The sequence below is a fragment of the Lygodium microphyllum genome, chromosome 23 (assembly GCF_053477565.2).
Source record: "Lygodium microphyllum isolate KBCC chromosome 23, Lygodium_microphyllum_v1.1.10, whole genome shotgun sequence".
Classification (NCBI taxonomy): domain Eukaryota; kingdom Viridiplantae; phylum Streptophyta; class Polypodiopsida; order Schizaeales; family Lygodiaceae; genus Lygodium; species Lygodium microphyllum.
The window spans coordinates 76,672,144-76,695,895 of NC_141157.1; the positions used below are offsets into that span (position 1 = coordinate 76,672,144).

General features: G+C 41.8%; 1 protein-coding gene across 1 annotated transcript in view; it reads right to left on the reverse strand.

Annotated features, from left to right (window-relative positions):
• LOC148016357 (gamma-aminobutyrate transaminase 1, mitochondrial-like) overlaps positions 1-13,789 on the reverse strand; it is a 46,794-nt gene extending 33,005 nt beyond the window's left edge. The window contains exons 1-6 of the mRNA XM_087663761.1: positions 13,594-13,789; positions 12,465-12,542; positions 10,146-10,230; positions 9,947-10,019; positions 9,741-9,838; positions 9,562-9,654 (exon numbers count right to left, since the gene is read on the reverse strand). Of these exons, the coding sequence (XP_087519887.1) occupies positions 9,562-9,654; positions 9,741-9,838; positions 9,947-10,019; positions 10,146-10,230; positions 12,465-12,523 (408 nt within the window). The 5' untranslated portion in view covers positions 12,524-12,542; positions 13,594-13,789. The remainder of the gene's footprint in view (positions 1-9,561; positions 9,655-9,740; positions 9,839-9,946; positions 10,020-10,145; positions 10,231-12,464; positions 12,543-13,593) is intronic.
• Positions 13,790-23,752: the final 9,963 nt, after the last annotated feature.

The window sequence follows — 23,752 nt, forward strand, 5'->3', positions numbered from 1 at the left end:
GGCGAACCACTACTTCAACCCACAACTATCAAATTAAACCCATATGGGGCCCACTCATACGCACTTCTCGGCAAGTCCAGAGTCGTCGTTTCTATCGAGTCCGAAACTGTTCCAATGCTTTTTTACGTATTACCAAGTGCTACAGATGCAGGCACGGAGTCACTGCTGGGGCGAATCTTCAAAAAGCAGACTCACTGCAATATTGATTATGAGTTGCAGCGCATCCACCTAGCAATAGGCAACGTGTGCATTGTCACAGCTTTCAGCAAGGACTACGCAACACCATCACTGTCCGCAAAGCCACCGGTAGAAACGTCCGTAGACAAGACTAAGGAGGGGGGTAGTGCAAGGCCACCACTCCCCGACTTCCATAAACCGCAACCCGCAGCAGCCAAAGCTAAGGCCCAACACCCTTCCTTCAATGGGTGCCTAAACAGCCGCAACAACCGCCTAGGAGTCGATGCTCCTATCCTCAAAAGACCCAGAACACTAAACCTAGGAGGCCAAGACGCAATCACAGGAAGAGCCGCATGATCAAGCAAAGATGGGTCCCTAAAGCCCTCTTGCATGCACAAGGCTACTACGAGGGAAATACCTGGTTGTGGATCCCTAAGGCCCCCACGGCCAAACGCACCATTCATACGCTACCCTCAAGCTTGATCAGCCCACGTCCCATAACACCTCAAAACCATAAGCCGCAGTGCTCTCCAGAGCCCCAGCTATCTGACTCATCCATGCTTCGGGCCAAGAGAGTCGCACAAGCCTATTGGCCCAAGCAACAACCACCGTCATAGGAGGCATCATCCGACCAAATCAATCCAACTCCCCAAAACAAATCTGAATGCAGCAGTCCATCCGTTGTGGCTGACCTTAATCCACCCATATTCCAAATAGCCCAACTGCAGGCTCAAGGAAACTCTCAACCGCCCATCTTCATTGTCAAAAGTGCTTGTTTTGTCAAATCTCAACCACCTGTCGACCTTACGCCCTCCTACGAACGCAAATCCTTCCTAGCGCTAGCCGCTGACCTTGCTGAGGACACCGGGGATGACGTGGTGGAATGCATTAAACGACTCGATGCCACCTTCGTGTCGCTAGCCCTCAGCTACGACCGCTTGGACTTAGGTCTATTAGAAGAACCCTTTGCAACGGAAGTGCGCAACATGCCTTGCTCTTGGGAGACCTTTGAATTCGCATTTGCCAAAGCTTCTCGCGCCGCCGCTGAGTTGATTAATAGCGAGATCTCCAAGGAGCAAGCCATTAAACAGTGCCTTATCACGTCATACGATCCACGAACCACTTCTGCTATCACTGACCAAGAGATCGCGGAGTTATCACACCTTGCTGATACTGGATCACCTTTCTTGAGGCAGTGGTACACTCTTAGGTTGCAATGGGAAGTTGAAGGATGTCGCATAATGACCAACGCCGAGCAACGCCGCGCCATCAAAATAGCAGAGTATGATCCCACTTACGTCGCGCCCACCTCGTATAGAGTGTTAACCACTCTTCGGGGCCGACCCATGGAAGAGCACATCAAGGGGCATCCCTACCTTGACCGCCTCTTAACAGAGGAAGAACTCCACGTTGCGAGTCAGGTCGACTCTGGTGACTTCCTCACAGATGTTCTTACATACATCACGCACGTGGAAATTCGACCCTTCAATTTGGACCGCGCAGCTCAACTGGAATACAATCCAAATTTCTATACTTGGCTTCTTCACAAGTAACTCCTACCCCAACATGCCGAAAGCCCTTAACCTCTTGACCCTCAATCCTAGGAAGGATTCTTTTCACGGTGAAAGGGGAGGGGGTAAGGTGGAAGGAATCAGAAAAGAAATGAATCAAAGGGGATAAATCAAAGTAAAATTAGTGAAAAGCATAAATATGTAGTATGAAAAAACGGACAAGGTAGGAAAATGGGCAAGAAAACTTTGAAGTAAAGGGAAAAAAGTCCAAGTCTAAAAAGGAAAATCTACAGGGCTTCCTAATGAATTCATTCAAAAAGCATAGAGTTTTTCTTTTCCAGCAATCAGCGAATTGATATGAGGAAAATACTAATGAAAGTTACGATTTATGGCAGGAGCATAAAATGTCGCAGCAAGACCGCGCCCATCGACTCCCGTTCACAGACGAGGAAAGGGAGCAATACCGCATCCATCTGGAGAACCGCGCCTTTAGCCAGCTCAAATTCCGAACCATCCACAACATAGAAGTCGTGGTGGCCAAGGAGGAAGCAGCCAGGAGGGTGGTTGAACAATGCAACCTCACGAAGTATCTTGAAAAGTTCTCGCAGGAGCCGGACCACCTAAAGTGCGTGGAGTTCCTCAAAACATGCAACCCAGATCAAGAATGTGGTATTGTAACAGTGGGCAGAGGAGAAGATGCAAAGCAGGTACAGGTCCGGTTAGATCCAGCCTTGGTGGAGAAGGCTTTGGGATTGGTACCAAAGACGGAGAGGAAACAAAAAAGGGATGTCTATGCTATGCTTAAAATGAAGAAGGAAGATGTGCTCACAAATGACGGCATAAGCATCCAGGATATCCCTAACGCAAAAGCCAAGATGTAGGCCAAGCTGATACATGTGCTCTTCTCTAGCTAGCATTACAATTCCTTGATGTATCGAATTAGCGTACCAGTGCTGGAGAATGTAGCAGCCCATACCCTAGATGAAGTAGATTGGAATGGGTACATGCGAAAAACGATCGATCAGGCAGCCAAAGCGTTGGCCCTAGGAAGTGTACCAGCAGGAGGAGAATCTCCGGCCTCTAAAGTTACAGAAAGAAAGAAACCCTCCTCAAAAGCCTCCTTCATCGGGTATGGAGGTGTCTTGACTGCACTTATCCAGGAGGCAGTGATGGAAGCACAGGAGGCGGAAGAAGGAGAAGGAGAAACGCCAGAGAGGTCGCCTCCTCATCAGGACAAGGATAGGTTCACCGATAGAACTGAGACAAAAGAAGAAGGGGAGGAACAGACAAGCAAAAAGGCAACCAGGAAACCCAAGAAGAAGACAACGCAGAGAAAAAAGAAGGATGACGAAGGCAGAAAGAATGAGAGAGAAGACTTGGAAAGAGCAAAGAAAGAGTCCCTAAAAGAGGCCAAGGAGAGAGAGAGGACAAAGAGACAGAAGGAGGAGAAGGAAAAAGAAGAGTTACAGAAAGCAAAGAAGACATCAAAACAAGAAGCAGAGGAGAAGAAAAGAAAGGAAAAAGAAGAAAAAGGGAAACCGAGCAGACGAACTGGGAAACTTGAGCCTGCATAGAGAAAAAGGGCCAAGGTCTAGCACACAGGTGCCGGAGTTTGTGCCACCTCCAGTCCCTGAGGGCAAGGGCAAGGCCACGATTCATCCAATCCCTACCCTCCTGGTGCCTTCTGCTGAACCCACCACCATCACCCCTAGCATCCCGACGAGTGCCGACGTGTCAAACTTTGTGGCGTGGATGCAATACTTCATCAATAAAGAGATGGGCCAGGGACAGAGCACTGAAACAACGGCCACAGGACAAAAAAGGCCAGCTAGAGATGCAGAATCCAGGCAAGAACCCAAAAGGCAGAAGGTAGAAGTCTCAACCTCACCCATCCACACAACGATGACGCCATCGGCTAATTACGACGAGTACGTCGCCGAGCTGCTCTCCCAATTGGAGAAAGCTAAGGAGGAACGCAAGATAGCCGTTGGCTGAGTTGGCAGCCGAGAAGAAATTAGTGGCCGCCTTCCAGCTGGATAAAACGAGAATGATAGCCATGTAGCAGAGGGAGATCGCAGATCTTAAACAAGAAATGAAGGCTAAGGATGAGAGGGAGGAGCACTGGAGACAGCAGCTCGAAAACGAGACACAGGAACTAGTGAAATTGCAAAGAGAGCACAAGCTCTTGACAGTGCAATACCAGAAGCTCGCTACAAAATCTGCTCAGGTTGATGCGCTTGTGGCTGAGCTGAATGCCAGGGACGAGGAGAGTAAACAAGGCATAAAGGAGCAGCAAGAGGAGATCGAGCGCCTGACAGATCAACTAAACTCTGGAAAAGAAGAGCAAGAGAGGCTGGTCAGGGAGTTGGAAGACTATAAGCAGAAACTCATGATGTTAACCCTAAAGCAAGGAGAGAGCTTGGAAGTGATGAACAAAAGAGCAGAGGAGTGGGCTGCACACAATGAAAAGAGGGTGAAGACACTGGCGCGGCGCCTTGCTCTGGCAGAGAATGAGAAAATCATCGCAGAGAGCAAGGCAGAAGCTGCCCAAGTGGCCTTCAACACTCAACAGAAGGCCTTCCTCGACACCATCCTAGACACCACCCACGCAGCGCAAGGAGAGTCATTGGAGGTGACGCAGAGAAAGCTCGGCATGGCACAAAGAGCCTTACATGCTGATTTGCAGATGCCACCCTTACCTGCGGAGGTTAGGCTGAGCTTGGATGAGCAACGAAAATACCTATTGCTGGCCGGCCTAACCCCCCAGGAAATCGACGCCCTCAAATTCGAAGAAGAAGCAGCATAAGGAGAACGGCAGGGGGAGGAAGCAGAACTGGAAATCGACATGAACCGATTCATGGAGGATGTAGTTCCACAACCCCCCTCGCCGCAATCTCAAGAGCCACCACAAGAGAACCCATCTGCAGAAAGAAAAGCCGCCTCTAGGGAAAGACGTAGAAAGCTAGTAGAGGAAGCCAGGAAACAGCTGAGAGCCAAACCAACTGTGCTGCCGTCCGCGCCTCTCCCACCGTGCCCTGATGATCTCCCCGCGGGATTCCACGCAGAACTGGTGTTGTGGGAGATACACGAACAAGGAAAGAATCCATTCACCTTTAGTTCCCTCCTACCCAACAGTCTACGGAGGGTCTTGCCGCTCAAGGTGATGGATGAGGTAATCGCGGTCGGTGGCCGGTTGGGGCAAAGATGGCTAGAAGAGCGAGAAAATACCCCGACCTCTTGGGGCACAGAAGTGGCTGACTACTGGCAGAATAAAGTTTTTGAAGTCCCACACACTGTACAGGGCTATAAAAGCCAACCCTTGTGGAGAAGGCGAGTATGCAACATCAGCATGCTCGCCTAGATGGCGTTTTGTAACACCCTGCCATTCGAGCGGAACAACCCTACCTACATGGCATATCCTCGAAGGGTAGGGGTGGATTTTGATACCACCCTTCACGGGCGGTACGACTTCCCTATTATTTATAACTCCACTATAGTATCCTTCGAGCATGCCCTTCTCTTTACCGCCGAAAGCCTAGATGAGTCTATGACACGTTTTCTTGCGGATTTCTTCTCATGTCCTGACCCCGCTTTTGTAACCACCTGTAATTATCTTAGGTTACTTAGGCTACTCCTTAAGCAGGACCCGACTCCACAGGAGCGCGGCCTACCTCCCCTATTCTTTGACCCTAACACTATAGACAACTGCGCCATGGCTCGTCTTATGATGAGGGCTAGTCTCCTTCCCTCTTTTTGCCTAGCCCTCCTAGAAGATATGAATGACAACCAATTCACTAGGTGCAATCACCCTTTCCTCTCCACCACTTCTCTTCATGTCCGCATGAATCTGAAAGATTACATGCAAAGTCGCCAGTTTTTGAGCAAATCTATCCGAACCCCTTCCCCTCCTCATTCCGATGAAGACAATTAGGCCTGGTTATCATTTCAACAAAAAAAAAAAAGAGAAGTGCATCACAGTCACTGCACCTAGGGTTTTCCCTAGCCCCCTCCCCACTTCACACTTAGGACACATCAAGGGCAGGACTTTCAGACCTGTCACCCTAAGACTTGCACCGCACCTCCAACGACACGCGAACTGGGTCCTCAAGTGTGGGACATTACCAAGGGCTTGCCCAAGGTTAGACCCATCTCCCAGTTCCACTGCCACGGGCACCGCGCACTACACGGAGAGACAGACACACCCCTTAGGGAGTACACAACTTTTCTTGCAGGTTATGTTCGAGTTTCAAGAACTGGCTACTCCGCTGAAGAGGATCACCCACGGCATCCTTTAATGACCAAAAACTTTTTCCATGTGCCGGTGTCCAGCCATCTGCCTGCTGATGGCTACCATGATTGAACCAAATCAAGATAGATCTGCCATTGGCATAGATCTTGAAACCTCATCTTCCAAAGATACATGCCCAATGCCTCAAGATCTACGGATCGCTTATTGATTCCACAAGCCTGAAGAATTTCAATGCAAGGTTGAAGATCTTCAACGCAGTACTGAAGACCTTCAACTCAAAGACAAAGATCTTCAAATCAAAGACACAGATTTTCAATGCGAAGACAAACCATATCTTTGTCAAGACAGAGTTCGGGGGGGCTTCTCCAGGATAAATCCCTCCAATACCATCCTCCTAAAAGATTGCTTATTGCTTCAAGCGTTTCTGATGCTCAAGGGACGACCGGCTACATGATTTCCACCAGCCAACTAGAACCCCAATCAGCCGTCGCAAAATGGACGCCACAACTGTGTGAGAGAGGCCGAGCATCTTCATGAAGCCTAAAGCACGCCGGAATCTCTCCTGATCATCGTCATTAAACTCCATCACCTCTCATTCACACAACCACCTTGGAAGCAGTGTCATCCACCTACCAGTTCCGCCTAGCAGCAGACCTAACTAGCCACTACTTCCCACCGCAGTGCCATGGGACTGGCACTTGGCTAGGAGGGGGGTAATGTTACCGTGTTTCCCGCAGCACAGAGGAGCGGAAAATGGAAAAAAGGAAATAGCAAAAAAGGCGCAGGATAAAAGCAGAAAATGATGCCTTGACCAGTAACCAGACCCTGAAAAATTTAAACGTTCGGGCATGACCCTCAGAAAGTCTCAGTGTCGCCCTGAGACAACAAAAGAGTAAAAGGTACACCATTAAATATAGAAGCGCTCTCAAATCCTTGTAAAAGAGCGCCAGGCTCGCTCCTGTGCAAATTGTACGCATTAGTTGGGAATAGGATAAAATTAGAGTGGTGGGAAATGGAAAAAAGGGCCTAGGCTACGGCCGGCCATATAAAAAAGGGAAAAAGGGGATGACCATCAAAAAGGGATTTAGGGTTTTGTATATAAAGTTGAAAAGTGAATGAGAAGCTCATTCTTTTGGTGTGTGGCAAAAAGAGTCTTCTTCTTCCTCTCTTCTTCTCTCCTTCTTGCTTGTGTGGGCTCTTGAGAGAGGGAGTGTGAGAGGGTGAGGGAGTGAGTATGTGGGAGTGAGGGATCAAGAGGGTGAAGCTCTTCACCATCTCCTCTTCTCTTCTCTTCTTTTCTCTTCTCTCGTGCGCGTGGCTATGGAGGATGGAGCTTGGAGATGGAGGAGGCTTGAGGATGCTTGAGCTAGCATCAAGAATCGTGGAGCTACCGGAGTGCAAGAGAGAGGAGGGTACTCGATCAAGCATCAAGGTAAGCTCACTACACTCATAGGATCGACGGCACATCGGCTAGGTGAGAGATAGACATTAGAGCTCGCTTGGAACGCTTGAACAATACGCGGTCCGTGGGTATTGGCGGTTGAGCGAAAGCTCCCACAACCACATGACACAGTTTCTTTCCAAGCCGATAGCCAAGGGCTCTAAGTTCAACTGCTTCTAAGTTTTAGGCATTACACTGGAGCCTACAAGCACTGAGTGTCTTTGGCATTTTCGCTTAGGAAATCCCGGATACGACTCTCTTTATGAGCTTTCATGCCGGCAGATGGTTGATGGCCTTCCCCACCTGAAGCTATCGCGGGATGTCTTTAAAGCTTCTCAACTCGGAAAACAGCATCATACCCCATTCTCTCAGCAGTCTACACGTAGAGCTGAGGCTTCTCTTAGATTGATTCATGTTGATCTTTGTGGTCTACCACATCACACAAATATTGGGTTTGGGTTAGTGGCATGAAACCCTAGCTCAAGGCTAGGAAACTGAGGCCCTGTAACCCCAAGCTCCTAGATAGCCATTATTAAGCAATCAACTATCTACTTGACTACCTTTTTCACTAGCTTGATCTTGAGAGGGACCACTTCTATAAAGTCAACTGGAAACAAATACAAGCATTAGGAGAAATTTGCACCCTCAAACAGCCCTTTAAGAATGAAGTTTCCCACTCCTCTCAAACATGGTTCATTTTGAAATTTTCACACACTCACTCAAAATTCAAAACTCATATGCTTACAATGTACTCTTCAAGCTCTTTTTAGTAATTAAAGCATGCCATGAGATTTTTCATGTTGACAGGACTTGTAATAAATATTTGCATGTATAAGGAATCTCTCAAGAATTTCATGGCATGCTTTATAATACCAAAAATGCCTTGGGGATTATATTCTCTCAAATATAAAGTTGAAATATTCTCAAATATGAAGAACCTCCTCAAATATGAAGAATCCCATCATCTCATAGCATGCTATATAACAACACAAAAAGCTTGGCAAGTACATTCTTCTCAAATAGAAGAAGCTATGACATCACAAAATGAAGCCTTCTCCAATATGAAGAATCTCATGGCATGCTACATATTATTAGAAAGAGTTGAACAGTACTTTCTAAATGTAAAAAGGCTGCCAAATTTTGATTGAATTTGCAATAATTTGATAATGACCCCATTTTTTAGCAAAGAGGGGGGTTTGATTATTAAAAGGCCCTTTTGAGAGTCTTAAGTTCCTCCTAACAGGCCACTTGGTGGTGCCCACATCCATGTCTATGATATTTGACTTCACATATTTATACTCAAATAGAAGTGAACTTCGAGACAACCTAGGTCTAAATAAGTTCATACTCTTCTCCTCCACTCTGGAGCAAGAGGTATCCTGGTGCTAGGGTAAAATGGCTGGGACACATAGGGCTGACCTTTAAGAAGCACTTCGTCTTGCTGATGCAATCTATCAGATCTCACTATCTTGCTGATGCCTCCTAAGTCCCGACCCTTGTCACACACATATCATGCTGCATGTTCTTGATCTAAAGGGTTCTACAGGTCCTTGATTGCCCCTTCCAAACACTTTATCTGCTTGCAAACTTATTTTGGTTGTCATTCCTAGTTCCTAGATATCTTTTGCCATCACCTTTCATGCATCTATTGGCTTTAGCACACTTGGACCTCTTGCACCTTGTGTTTCACAGTTTTTGTGCATCCCTCATCTTGGGTGTTGCTGATGTGAAGCATCCTCCCTCTCACCTTCACAATTCATCCTTCACTTCTGCATTCCTAGCCTGGCCAAAGTGCTCGGATAGCAGTGAGCTGGATCATGCTGCATCTGGGTCACTGGAAGACCTTATCCTAATCCGCTATCATCTAAAATAAGTTTTCAGGCTATTCTGTTATCCCGTCAGCTTACAGCTGCACACAATTCATTAGTTCTACTGATTGCAGTGTAAGTCATGTTAGTGGAATCCCAGGCAGTATACATTCTACAACCTGTATTACTCTGAACCACTCCCTCATATTCCATACGCTAACAGTATCCATCCTACTGACATGCACTGCAAGCACTGGAAGCCATTAGCAGATTATAAAACAAAAATCCCATCCCCGTTAGGAAGCAAGAAAATCAGAAACCTGAACAAGAAGAGGGACATTCCATCGAAAACAACAACAAAACTTTGTCAAGTACCATGGTGTCATTAGCCTCTGATCCACTGTTAGTGAAAAAAACTTTTCCCATATGAAACCGCTTGAAACATTCCAAAAGTTCCTTCGACAATTCCTGCACGTGGTCATGTTATTACAACACATATGGAATCTTACAGTGAGCTTGACTACCAACAAGTAAGTATAGACTACTTCACGTACCAATGCAGGCTTGTTGGTTCGATTCCAGAAAGAATGATAAAACGGAAGTTTTCGGAGTTGTTGTGTAGCAGCTTCAACTAGGCACTCTTCACTGCCACCTTTTGATGTACAGTGATCAGGACATGTAAGAAAGCTATATCGTCAGCCTACAATACAAAATGAAACCAAATGTCTTCTGACAACGATGAGCCAAGTCCTTTTCGTACCTAAAGCAGTACACCATAAACCAGCCATTGTATCCAGATATTTCTTCCCAGAACTATCATAAACATAGATACCCTGGAAAAAAGAGAGTGCATGCAAGTCCAGACCAAAAGATGTCTACTAGTCAAAATAAAATCCATGGTGTTCCAAATCTGCAAGTAAGATGTCTTGACATTATATTGGTGCTTTGAAGTACTTTACCTCTGCTCTCTCAATTACTAGCGGATGACTTTCAACAACCTGCCGGCCTGCAGTAAAGGGACCTAGCATTGGAACTCCCACATGTCTGCAGCAAAGATCATGAGAAAATACTTGAATAAGAAGGCTATTCTGTTGACATGTTATACTCAGAAACTATAAAATATATTGATAGCTATTTGCTTTGCTGAAACCATGGCGATGAACTAAGTAATGGAATTACAAGACAATTCAAAGTTGCCCAATTACTTGACAACCATTGTGAATCGCTGACAACATTCCTCTAATGCTGAAATATTCCATACAAGATACCTCAATATCCTTTAGGCTAGGCTAGTACCAGGACTACAACATGTGGCCATTAGCTGATTCCCATATATTCTGCCCAATGTCAAATATTTTCATTAAGTAGTCTTGATTCTCTCTCCTAATATAAGATGTTATAACATCTCTCCACTGCACACAATGAATTACAGCCAACAGTTCTCTCAAAAATTCCCTATCCTCCAATTTTCATGCTTCTAGAAGCCATTACCTTATATTCTTGGTCAAGAGGCACCATCACGGTCTAGTAAATTTGTAGTGATCGCTACTTGGCCCATGTTTGTTGCATGCTTCAAGCCAATGCATAAGCCTTCCTTTTGTCCACTTGCATTTGGCATTTTTTACTTCTTCACATTTGAAAGGGAGAGCTGCAGCTTCTCCAATGAATAAGGCTTGCATTAACTTCTCCATGATGAAGATGATGTTCTTCTTTAGTTCCATCTTCTAACTTCAATCTAAAGAATGTGCATAAACGAGTTCACCCATCTTTTCATTCATTCCCTTCAAAATCTCAGACGCTTTGCAAATGTTTCATAATCTTTGTCCTTTAACAAGACAACACTAAAGAGTAGACCTCGTTTCTTCCACCTTGGCGCGAATACACTACCGTTAGTGGATATTCTCAGTTCATGTGTGAGTCTGTATTGTATTCGTGGGCTGTGTACTAATCGTGATGAGGGCTGCATTATTTGCACCTGTTTTTATGTGGCCAAGCAGCCTGATTTATGGCTGACCGACATATTTTATGCCCCACTTCTGGGCTGCCTGATTTTAAGGCATTGGTACCTTTTCCCAAAGGGCATGTTGTGTTTGCAGCCCCAACTACTGTCCTAGCAGTTTCGAGATTAGAATTTGATTTCTTTGTGACAAAACTGTTACATAGGTGTAGTCGCTTGAGTTTTGACAATGTTCTCGTGTTGTGATAATTTTCATTAAGCCATGAGCCATGTATTAGCCACATCTTGAAGAGGATTAAAGCAGCCTGCATCTTTGAGGGGCATGAATATATTCTTTTTTACAAGAACCTCATCTTCACAAAGTAAGCACTTGCCGACATTCATGTTACCATCAGAAACGTTTATTGATTCAAGAAAGTACTAGCAATACCTGATCAGGATGGTTGATGACCACCATAGCCCAGACATCCCAGCCAGGATATAAGATTTTGTTGGAAACAGAAGTTACAGCCCTTAAGCTAGTGGAGAGAACAGCAATACTTAACATAGTTCAAAGAAAGGATAAACCAAATGTCATCCAACACCTAAAATTTTTGTTGACCGGATAGCCAGAACAGTTGAAAGGCAATACATGAAAGATCTCCGAGCAATGGATACATCTAATGGTGGTGGCCAGATAGCCAAACCAATTCAAGCTGTTGTTAACTTGTGAATGTGGACAGCCTCAGAACCAATAGCATCCTATCTGAAATCGCTTGTGCAAAGCTAGCTGAAGGAGCCCTAGTTAAGGGTCATACGTCCTCTTCATACAGTTGATGATTGTGATCAAGTGATTGAGGGTGCAGATCAAGCAGTTCAGCATACATACATAGGTACACATAAAATGCATTTTACCATGTGTATCATGGGCATGCATATGTGCTTGCACCAAATCATCCAGGTACATTGTGCATCATGCATTTCCTTTGTCCTACATGTACGTGACCATAAGTTCTGTTGTTACAAATTAAGATGTAGAATGTACAGCAGTGCATTGCAGCATGGTTATCAAGTGACTCTTCATGTAAATACAACAAGGCTTTCACCAACTGCTGGTTTTTTCATGTAAGACGTTGGTGCACTGCATAATAATTATATGGGTAACTTGTGCAAAAAACTCAACCTTTAGGCTCAAACCAGAACCTGCATTGATATGGTGAGGGTTATATACTTGGAAAAGGAAAAATAAGATATTGAATGAAGGACAACACTAAAATTTTGTCATGTTATTCAACAACAGTAATGCGGCTCTTATTGATTTATGAAAGCAATAACACTGTACTTCTCTTGATGCCCATTATCATTTTCATGGCTGGATTGATTTTGTCGAGCAGATGCCATGCCTGATATCGAGAAATTCCTGTGCATAAGGTAAATCACATGGCATCAAGAAACAGAAGTGAATATGAAAGCACCATATTGAAACAAATGAGCTTAGAAACTGTTTACATTGGGATGTTGGGATACAACATATGTAATTTGGCCACCAAGACTGCAAGACGGGGGCAATGCCAAATGCAGAATACATGCAGTGCTTGAGAAACAAGCTTGAGAACTCAGAATCTCACATGTTGATCAGCAATATTTGAACTAATTGAACAAACTTGAGGTATTGGGGTGTCTGTCAAGGCACAGGGTAACAAGCCTGCAAGCATCTTTTGTGTGAACCATCACAAGAAGCTTTTGTCATTTTCCCATGTTTAGAACGGGCTCTTTTCCCTTGTTTTTCCCGTACATTATTCAAAATCATGAGATTCTGCTCAAGAGGCAGCGCATAACTAGCTAGGTGCTGCTGGGGGCAGGGCTCTTATCCCCTGCCCACACCCACCACCGCCTAGCTGGGTGTGCGGAGCCAAGCCTCTGGAGCAGGAGGTCCTGATATTGTCTTAATTCACAATTGCCAGCCCTGTCCCGCCCCCAACCCACACCTAGCTAGGTATGCATTGCATCCCGTGCAGAAGCTCATGATGTTGTCTTTATTCACAATGTGGGCAATTATAGCGGGACTTTGTCTAGACCTTGTCGTGCATGCATGTCAGCAGGTAGATTGATCGGAACTCACATCACATCAGAACACGGCTCATAATTAACCCCCAAAACCATATACATTATTAACAGCCCTGCATGAAAAAGCATGGTGATTGGCTATGGACGAGAGAGATTAAGCAGCCAAACAGACACTACACAGGAAAACACTGATGCGAGGTCTATCTTGTTCTTCCATTGATCAATATTTGGCATTTTGTAATAGAAGAACCACAAACTGAAGCACAATAATAATGATAACAATACAGCTTTAAACAGGAAAGACACTTCTGCAAGATCAATGTTCTTCTTCCATTGAATGACATTAACCAGAAATTGAAGAAAGGATGGTAATGGAAAACAAGCAATTAGTAAAAGGATCATACCTCACAAATATAGATTAATGGAGATGTTACTGTGCTGGATTGAGAGGAAGAAGCAGCTAAGGTGACTGTATTTGATCCTTCCTACGTTTCTTCCCGCGTATTCGTCTTCCAAGCTCTTTCTAGTTCTAGGAGGTCTGATTAAAGACACAGGACAGGGTCCATGTCTGTCTGCGCCTTCACCACCCCACGTGTTGCTTCATCGTGTTAACACTTGGTCCTCTTGCAGGCACCCTTCTTTTTTCCCCTTGTATTGTCACTATTTTCATTATTTCTTTTTTCAGTTTCTTGCCCTTTTATTGTCATTATTTCTTTTTCCAATTTGACCTTCTGTTGGTATTATAGCCATCGTACTAAGCATTTAAAACCAAGGTTTAATGTACGAGCCATGTCGCCCCAAGGATGGTGGGATAGACGCAGGGTCCACCAACAAGCTTTCTCAAGCTCTTGGTTGCACTGTATTAGTAATTACTAAAGATCATCATGCAAAAAGTCTCTAGCACAATGACAAAGATTGAGAGAGTCATTGGTGGAGGACCCATTCACCTATTCTACATACCATTGGAGGTCGACAGCGTTACTAGTACTAGATTAGACCTTTGTTTTTTACAAGATTTTGTGGGCACTTCTTGGGGTTTAGAAACCTTGCTAATATGATATGCAACATGTGTGATTGTGTGCTAGTGGGGGGAGGGAGAGTCCCCCTCCCCCAACTATCACCAAGTGCGACCCAACCCTAATATTAATTGCAACATTGAGGGAAGGCCATGCCACTCACTACAAACGAATGTTTGCATTTGTGTGTGAGAGACTACCTGAGAGGTAGTCGTTGATTCTCGTGCATCGAAGCTCTTGAAGGAACAAGAGTGTGTCCAATGTTCCCAGGCAATTCACTATATGTATACCCTCTATATCACGTGCATTCAAAGCCTATTTATAAATATCCTTATCTGTTAATTTTTCCTTAATAAAGCATAACTCTTTTCTATTCAATATGTAAGTAACCCCTTTATATGGGACCTTTCTATGTGTAAAAATGGTATTTTAAAAATCCCTCATGTTGAACCCACGTGATACATGCTAATGTTCCAATACGTTGAGCTCGTGTAGCACAACATTTTGATTCCGCTGCTGGGAACAAGGACGTGTTGACCACATGATCACTCACGCATATATCGCAATGTGAAATAAGGGGCATTGTGATGATAACCTCAAAATGCTTTCACGAGTAGTTAGAAATTGATATTTTTTGTTGGATTATTGAGAGTGTTGATTTGCAATAACAATTTGAAAAAAAAAATCATTTTACATATTCTAGTTAGGATAGGATTATATTTTTTATTCTTATTCATTAAAAAATCATTTGATTTTATCAATTTCGATTGGGGTGGTATTGCCTTGAAAATCATGGTTGTATGGTTTTATTTTTAGAAAAAAAATCTTGTTATGGTATCATAGTTAGTGCGCATGGTTTAGATGAGAAAGAATGAAAAGGAGAGAGAGAGAGAGAGAGAGAGAGAGAGAGAGGAAAAATGAGAAAAGAGAAAAAAGAAGAAGAAGGAGAAGAGAAGAAAACGAAGAATAGGAATAGAAGGGAAAAGCTAGATTGACAAATGCAGCTTAATGAAGCAATACAAATTTCCATATGTGATTCTTGCATGTTTGTTATGTAGCAATTTTATTGATGGTGTGTAGACATGTGACATGTTTTAAAGCAAATTATGTTTACATAAAAGTTTTATTATTGCTTAAATACATAGAGAATCTTGAAAGAGAAATATATATACATATATAGTTCAGTTGAATGATCGTGACTTCGAACATTGACATTTTTTTGGCTATGTTAAATGAGGTTTTTTTTCTTCAGAAAATAATACTTTTTACATCTTGCTAGGTGTCTGTATAGATTGTTGTACCATGTCAGGGTTGCATTTTTCTTACAGATGGTGGCTTGCTCAAAATTCTTAGCCTTGTCTATGCTATCAACTATTACTTCTATGTTAACCTCGAAGTTATCCTCAAACGGATGCAATGTTTTAATGTCTTTCTTCATTTTCTTAACGGGATTTCTTTGATGTTATTGGATTCTTTTCTCAATATTGTTAGTTTGTCCTATATACTCGTCGTTTTTCCTACATCTTATGTTGTAGATAATGTACTTGCTTTTGTGTCTCTGCGATGACACTTCTGGGATTGGCTCGTGGGTTTTAGTTGTGGATGCTGCCCTTACTTCCCCTCAAGCTCAATTGTATCTCTACAACTCCAAGTAAGCTTCAAAACTTTCGACACTTCTTTGCACCCAATGCCTTTGTGAAAATGTCAACTATCTGATCTTGTGTGCTGACATATACCAAGTCAATCTTTCCTGCAAGTACCTTCTCTCTCACAAAGTGGTAGTGCACCTCAGTGTGTTTTGTCCTAGCATGGACCACTAGGTTTCCAGCTAGTTATATGCTACTCATGTTATCACAATGAATGACAAATGGACCATCTCCCTGCACATCCAAATCACCCAATAACTTCTACAACCATACCGCCTTACATGCTACCATAGTAGCACCTTTATACTCAGCCTTTGTACTCAATAAAGCAATTGTAGGTTGCTTTTTGCTGCTCCATGTAACTGTTGCACTACCAAGGGAAAACATGAATCCTCTAGTAGATCTTTTGGCTGACATGCTACCAGCCCAATCCACATCTATGTATCCAATGAGGTATCCAAACACATGTATATCCTTACCTGCCTCATAAAAAAGTCCATAATGTAAAGTGGACTTTACATACCTCAATATGTATCCTAATTGCATCCAAATGAGGCTTTTTAGGCATCTGCTTAAACTAACTGACAAGGCCAACAGCATAGCTCTAGTCTAGCCTTGTGATAGTTATGTAAATCAAACTCCCTACTATCCTCCCGAACATAGTAGGGTCTTCTGTCTCATCCCCAACATCAGAACTCAACTTCACATTTTGCTTCAATGGTATTGAAAGAGGCTTACATATTGTCATACCATACTTGGATAACATATCCAAGACATACTACCTTTGGGATAGCCAAATACCATCATCACATGTGATCACCTCAATACCAAAAAAGTATCTCAACTCACCCAAATCCTTCATCTCAAACTTTTTCTTCAAAAAGTCCTTGACTTTAGCAATCCCATTATCACTGTCACCTATAATAATCAAGTCATCCACATAGATGACTATGATGACCAAACCTGTATCTCCCTTTCTCACATAAAGTGAGTGATCAGCATAAAAAATATAAAAACCAATATTGACAAGATATTCTCTGATCTTATCAGACCATCCTCTATGTGATTGCTTCTACCCATAGAGTGCCTTCCATTAGGGTCAAAACCGCTTCAAAAAATGCACTTTTGTTAATCACAGGATTAAGGAAAGGGCCAAAGAGAGTTTGCCACATATGCAAGAATCTGGTATTCTTGTCTCCTCCTTTTTGGAGATAGTAGAGTCCACTTCGTGATTCTCTTCTCTCTTTTAGCCAAAATCTCCAAACTCTGACATGTTTTGATAGTCTCGAAGTCCTTATTTACTTATAAAATGTAACAAAACCGGTTATGATAAAGATGTTGTGAAGTTAATAATGAATTTTTTGAAAGTCATGAGCTTTTGGTGCCCCCAATATATTTTCATTAGTCTTTTTAGTATTTCTTCTTTGTTCATTCGTCTTTTTCTCGGTGAGCTTATTTCTTTCCTCATTTGCCTTTCTCAGTGAGCGCTTTTCTCTATGAATTCAATCTAAGTATGGTATCCAAAAGGCGCTCGTCTCATTAAATAAACTCCTGCACTCTCTATAGCCAAGGAGTAGACAGAAATTGGGAGCCCAAAACCTTTTGCATAAACGATTGGGTGACCATGTTGCCCTCTTGCAAAGGCTCCTCACAAGGTCAAAAGAGAAAAATAGAGGATATAAAACATCACTGGAAAGGGCATATCATTGCTTTCAAAATTAAGCATGAAGAGGTGGTTAGTCAAAGTGCAACATATTTACATGGGCAAGGATATGCACTTGTCTCCTAACGAATGTGTTTGCCAGTAGCAGCAGACACATTGTAAGTCTTAACTTGATAACATATATGATATACTTTTTCATTTAAGCAAGTATTAATATTGAATTCTCGGTTGTAGATATATTTCCATCAGCAAGTATTGAATGGCAACTTGTGGAGAGTTTGAGTGGAACTTTCAATGCGACTCATAAGGCATTTGCAGACATTATATATGCTGATGAGACCATCGGTTCTTTCAGTGAGAATAATTTTTATATATTACGCACAATATGTGGTTCCGTCTAAAGAGGGTATATAGGGACATATCGAGAATTTGCCATTGCCAAGTCTCTCATATCTTATTTGGGAGGTTCTTGATAAGGCAACCATGCATAGTTTTAAATTCAAAATATTATGTAAGTGTAGATATACAAGGATCTTGCCATTTGCATCTATTTGTCTTCTTTTAGCTTTGTAACTTATTCATCACTTTCTAAAAAGATATCTAATCTCCTGGTGCGCAGATCGGTCGCAGTATGCTCACGTAGTGAATCCCGGAAGGTCCCCAAGAACAATGAACTCTACCTTTTTGCACAAAAAACAATGTAAAAGCATGAACGATAAGAAGCAAGAGACCAATTGGGTTCAATCTCCCCCCATGCCTTGTGTGTGCGCTTCACAAAGCATGTATTTTATGTATATTTCCATCTTCATGCTCAATAATAGCCCAATTTACAAAAATATGACAAGCTTTTAGCTTTTGAGTTTGCTTTCCACAAAAATAGGAAATAAAGCTAATGGACGGTGCCCATGGAGTCTAGCACGCCCAACACAATGTCCCAAATAGAAATAACATATCCGTGCACATAGGCGCATACAAAATAATAATCAATAATCGATGTCTCAATAGACATGACAAAATATAGGCATGGCGCCTATCAAAATATAATCCATAGGTCGAATACTCGCTAGACTCCAATGCTTTCCTCCGCCACTGCTGCTATCTCTACACATCAACTGAAGCATTCACATTCGTTAGTAAAATAATACAATTAAACCGACAAAAGTGAATACCTAGCAGTCTTCAGCTATATAAATAAATCAACGGGTTAGAAATAAATCCTAACCTTAATTTATTACGAGTGCGCACTCTAAACTCATAAACGTTTATTAATTTAATATGTATTTTGCAGAATCACCCGCTATGGAATCACCCATGTACACACTAAATTAATGAAACGCCCGAAAAGGACAGGCATCCCCATCAACTTCTCACACAAAGAATCCACTTTGTGTATGAGCCCCAGTCATTCTAAGTTTACGGAATCCACCGTAAAACCTCACGGAATCCACCGTGGCACGGAATCCACTGTGGAATATGCCTCCTGGCATCATACCCTCGGGGTGGGATAGCAATTGACCTCAATTGCTATTAGCTCAATGTGGAGCTAACAGAGTGGGGAAAGCATTTAAGTCTCTAGCGTGCATCCATTGTGCTTCCTCTACAGGATGGTTCTTAAATTTAACTAGATATCTAGAATACCTTCGGCCAGTTCTAGTGGTCATATAGTCAGTGTCTATGATGGCTTCTGGTTCAAGTATTTCAGTCTCTTCCTCTAATAAAGGTGGGTTTTCATAAACAGGGTGGATAGGTAATTGGCCTCTAAATGGTCTCAATAAACTAATGTGAAATGTATTGTGAATTTTCCAATGAGATGGTAATTCTAACTTGAATGCATTATCATTAATTTTATGAATGATTCTAAATGGTCCATAGAATCTAGGAGCTAATTTGACAACTGGGTGTCTATCTACACTTTGCAGTCTACGTTTTTCTATTCTCAGCCAAACATAATAATCAACTTTGAAATTCATGGCTTGTCTTTTCTTGTTGGCTTGTTTGGTATATGATTGTTGGGCTTTAGCAATCATATCCTTAACCTCATCAAAAATACTATTATGCATACTAGCAATATCATCAGCACTCTGAATTCTATTAGATAAAGATGCAACAAGTGTAGACAATCTATATCCGTAAATGATTTCAAAAGGTGCTTTCTTTATAGATGTGTGCGGTGTATTGTTATATGCAAACTGTAATAAATGCAAATAAGTGTCCTATGTCTGAGGTTTAGAGATAGTATATGCATGTAAAAGATCTAGAATGGTGCTGTTTGTGGCTTCTGTTTGTCCATTAGTTTCTGGATGAAATACAGATGAGAAATCAATCTTTGTGCCTAGATTAGCAAACAGTGTAATCCAAAAATTGTTACAAAATCTAGAATCACGATCTGAAATAATCACTTTTGGCAATCCATGGTTCGTAAAAACAGTTTTCAAAAATAACTGTGCTGCTTGTGATGTTGTTAAAGTTTTTTTACATGGAATGAAATATGCTTGCTTACTAAATCTATCTACAACAGTCCAAATCATATCATGGTTAGATTTAGTATTTGGTAAACCAGTAATGAAATCCATAGAAATATGTTCCCAAGGTTTAGATGGAATAGACAAAGGCATTAGTAATCCATACTGTTTACCATGATGTCTTTTTACTCTTTGACAAATCAAACATTCAGAAACGAAATTAGATACATCTGCATCCATATGCGGCCAATAAAAATCTTCAGTTAACATACGTAATGTAGATATGATACCTCTATGACCTTGATATGGGGGACAATGAATTTCATTCAAAACAAAAGATCGGAATGGAATAGTAACACACAGTCTCTTTTCATAAAACATAAATCCATCATTATATGACAATGAATCAACAGGAATAAAATTATTTTGAACTAATTTATTCCAATCAGAATGAAAAGTAATATCCTGGTGATATGTATCTTTCATAGCAATCAAAGAATCAAAAGATATGACTAAAATATTATGAATTGCAGGTCTTCTACTCAATGCATCAGCAACTACATTTTCTTTTCCAGGTTGGTATTGAATGATAGGATGAAAACTTTGAATGAAGGAAGCCCATTTGATATGACGGTCAGAGATTTGGGGTTGGCTAAGTAAATGTCTAATGCTTTGCTGGTCGGTCTTTATCATGAATTCTGAACCCATTAAGTAGTGTTTCCACTGTCTTAATGCTTGTACAACTACTAATAGTTCTTTGTCATAAGTGGAATATTTCAGCTCAGAGGGTTTCAGCTTAGAACTAGAATATGCTATTGGATGATTGCCTTGCATAAGTACGGCTCCTATTCCTGATCCACTAGCATCGGTCACAACTAGAAAGAATGGTCTATTAAAGTCAGGCAACTGTAAAACAGGGGCATTGGTTAATGCATGTTTCAGTAAGTCAAAGGATTTCTGTTGATTTTCAGTCCATTGATAAACAATTCCTTTCTTGAGAAGTTTTGTTAATGGTAAAGCAAGTAATGAAAAATTATGTACAAACTTCCTATAGAAACTAGCAAGACCAAGGAATGAGCGTAACTCATGCACGTATTTAGGGACAGGCCAATGCAATATTGCATCAATTTTCTTAGGATCAACTTTAATTCCTTCAGATGATACAATATGACCTAAATACTCAATTTCTGTCTTAAAAAATTCACTCTTTTTAGGATTTGCAAACAGTTGATTTTCTTTCAATAATTGAAAAACTAATGACAAATGCTCATAATGCTCTTTCTCATTTTGACTAAACACCAAAATATCATCAAAGAAAACAATCACACAGTACTGATATTTTAAAAAGATACGGTTCATCATTCTACTAAAAGTGGCAGGTGCATTAGTCAATCCGAATGGCATGACTAAGAATTCGTAATGGCCAAACTGTGTTCTGAATGCAGTCTTAAATATGTCAGATTTATCTAGCCTCACCTAATGATATCCAGACTTAAGGTCAATTTTACTAAATATAGAAGATCCTTGCAATTTATCCATAAGGTCATCAACTCTAGGTATAGGATACCTATTCTTTACAGTGATCTTATTTAAAGCTCGGTAGTCAATACACATACGATAGGTATTATTCTTTTTCTTGACTAAGAGTACAGGTGCACCGAATGGAGAACTGCTAGGTCGAATTAAGCCTCTATTTAGTAATTCTTCAACTTGACTCTGAATTTCTTTTTGCTCTATTTGATTGTGCCTATATGGTGCTTTGCAAGGTGGTTGTGTGCCAGGGATCAAATCAATCTTATGGTCTTTTGGACGTGAAGGAGGTAAACCTGGTGGTAGGTCTTCTGCAAAACAGTCCTTAAAATATGCAAGAAATTCCTTATGCCTAGGGTGCATATGATTTTCCTTTGCTTGCAATTCATTCACCCAAATGAGATATGATTTACTACTCTTGTGTAATGCACGTTTTTGCTTGAGTATGCGAAAGCAATGGAAAAATATTAGATGCATGCATACCATATAATGTAATAGATTTTCCTTGAAAATTAATATTCATTGTGTGTGTGGAATAATCTATATTTGGATTATGTTGGTGTCGCCAAGGCATTCCTAAAATAATGTCACTCGACTGTAATGGAACAACTAAGAAATTTCTTCTTTTAGTGTATGAACCAATTTGAATCTCTAAATCTTGTACTTCTTGTGTACCATTATACCTACTGCCTAAAAATGCAGCTTTTATGCGATAATGCGTAGGTACAGTCTGTAATTTCAATTCCTTTACCAATTTTGCTAAAATAAAGTCATGAGTACTACCGTCATCATGCAAGATAGTCTTTTCCTTTCCATGCACCAAACATTTCATAGTCAATAATGAATGTGGAGTAGGCATACCTGGTAAAGTGTCGGAAATAGTAGTAGTGTCGTCTTCATCTTCAGTGAAATCAGGCATATCCTCATGTTCGTCTTCGTCCATGGCTCCAAGATAGTTGATATGTGCTGGTGGCTTCTTTGAATGACAATTTGCTGCGAGATGTCCTGGCTGGTGACATTTATAGCATACTATTGGCTTGGCTTTGGTTACATTATTTGCAATGGCTGGAAGTCTGGGTACATTTGGATTTGCTTGTGGAATAGGCTTAGGATTTGGATTGACATTGGATGGTAATGCAGGTGGTTTAGCCCAATTCTTGCGGAAAGATGGTGAAGAGAAACGACCTGGATTAAACCTTCTAAAATTGGAATTGAATTGTTTAGATCCATAATTACCATTGGCTTGGAATTGCTGTGGTCGTCTGTCTCTACGGCGTAACTTATCTTCAGTGTCGTGAGCTAGTGAGATGGCGTCTTCAAGGGTAGCAGGCTTGAACATGTTCACTTCAGCGTAGTAATGTCCAAGAAGTCCAGACATATACTTTCGCTTATGTGTCCTCTCTAGTACGTCTTCAAGCATGCGTAACTGTAGGAGTGCATTCCAAAAATGCTCTGTATACTGTGGTATAGGCTCACGATCCCGTTGTTGAAGTAGATCCCATTGCTTGATAGCCTTCTCATGAAATTGTGGTGGAAGGAAATTCTGCATGAACTTCTTCTTGAAATCTTCCCAAGTAGCAGGACATTCTATGCTCTTGCGTACTACAGTCCACCAAAGTGATGCTCTGTCTACCAAATGATTAGTAACACACTTGATTTTATCTTTTTCTGGATAGGTTTCCTCATGGAAATAGTCATCAAACTGACTAATAAAGGATAAAACAGTCTTTCCTTCTCGTATGCCATTGAAAGTGCGAAATTTGAAACTTCGTTTACTTATCTTTGATTCCTTGCGAATGGTTTGAGCTTCAAGAGTGGCGTCGATGGTACGTTGAATCAAATCTTCAGCTTGAGGTTCTTCTTTGTCGGTAGACGCTCTTTGTAATTTTGTCAATTGCGCTTGCAATGCTTGCCTAGCCCTTCATTCTTCTTCCAATTGCAGCATGATTAGGTCCAGCTTTTGTTCCATGGTAGGTTTAGGTAGGTCGTCTTCAGCCATAGGATCATCCATATGTGGTTCCGTCATCCTGTAAAACTCAAAAGACCTTTCTCACTCAAAATCAGGTTAGCGGGATGAGTGTAGCTCAAATTCGGGGTTACAAGGCTATGTGTTTTTGGGTATTTCTTTGTCAATTTTCAGAAAATCTGCGATTTTTCCTTCTTCGTATGCTGAAAATACTTCAGCGAACCTGCGTATGGGTAGAATACCTTGCCACGAACAACTTTGCAGTTCAGAGTTTCTGCGT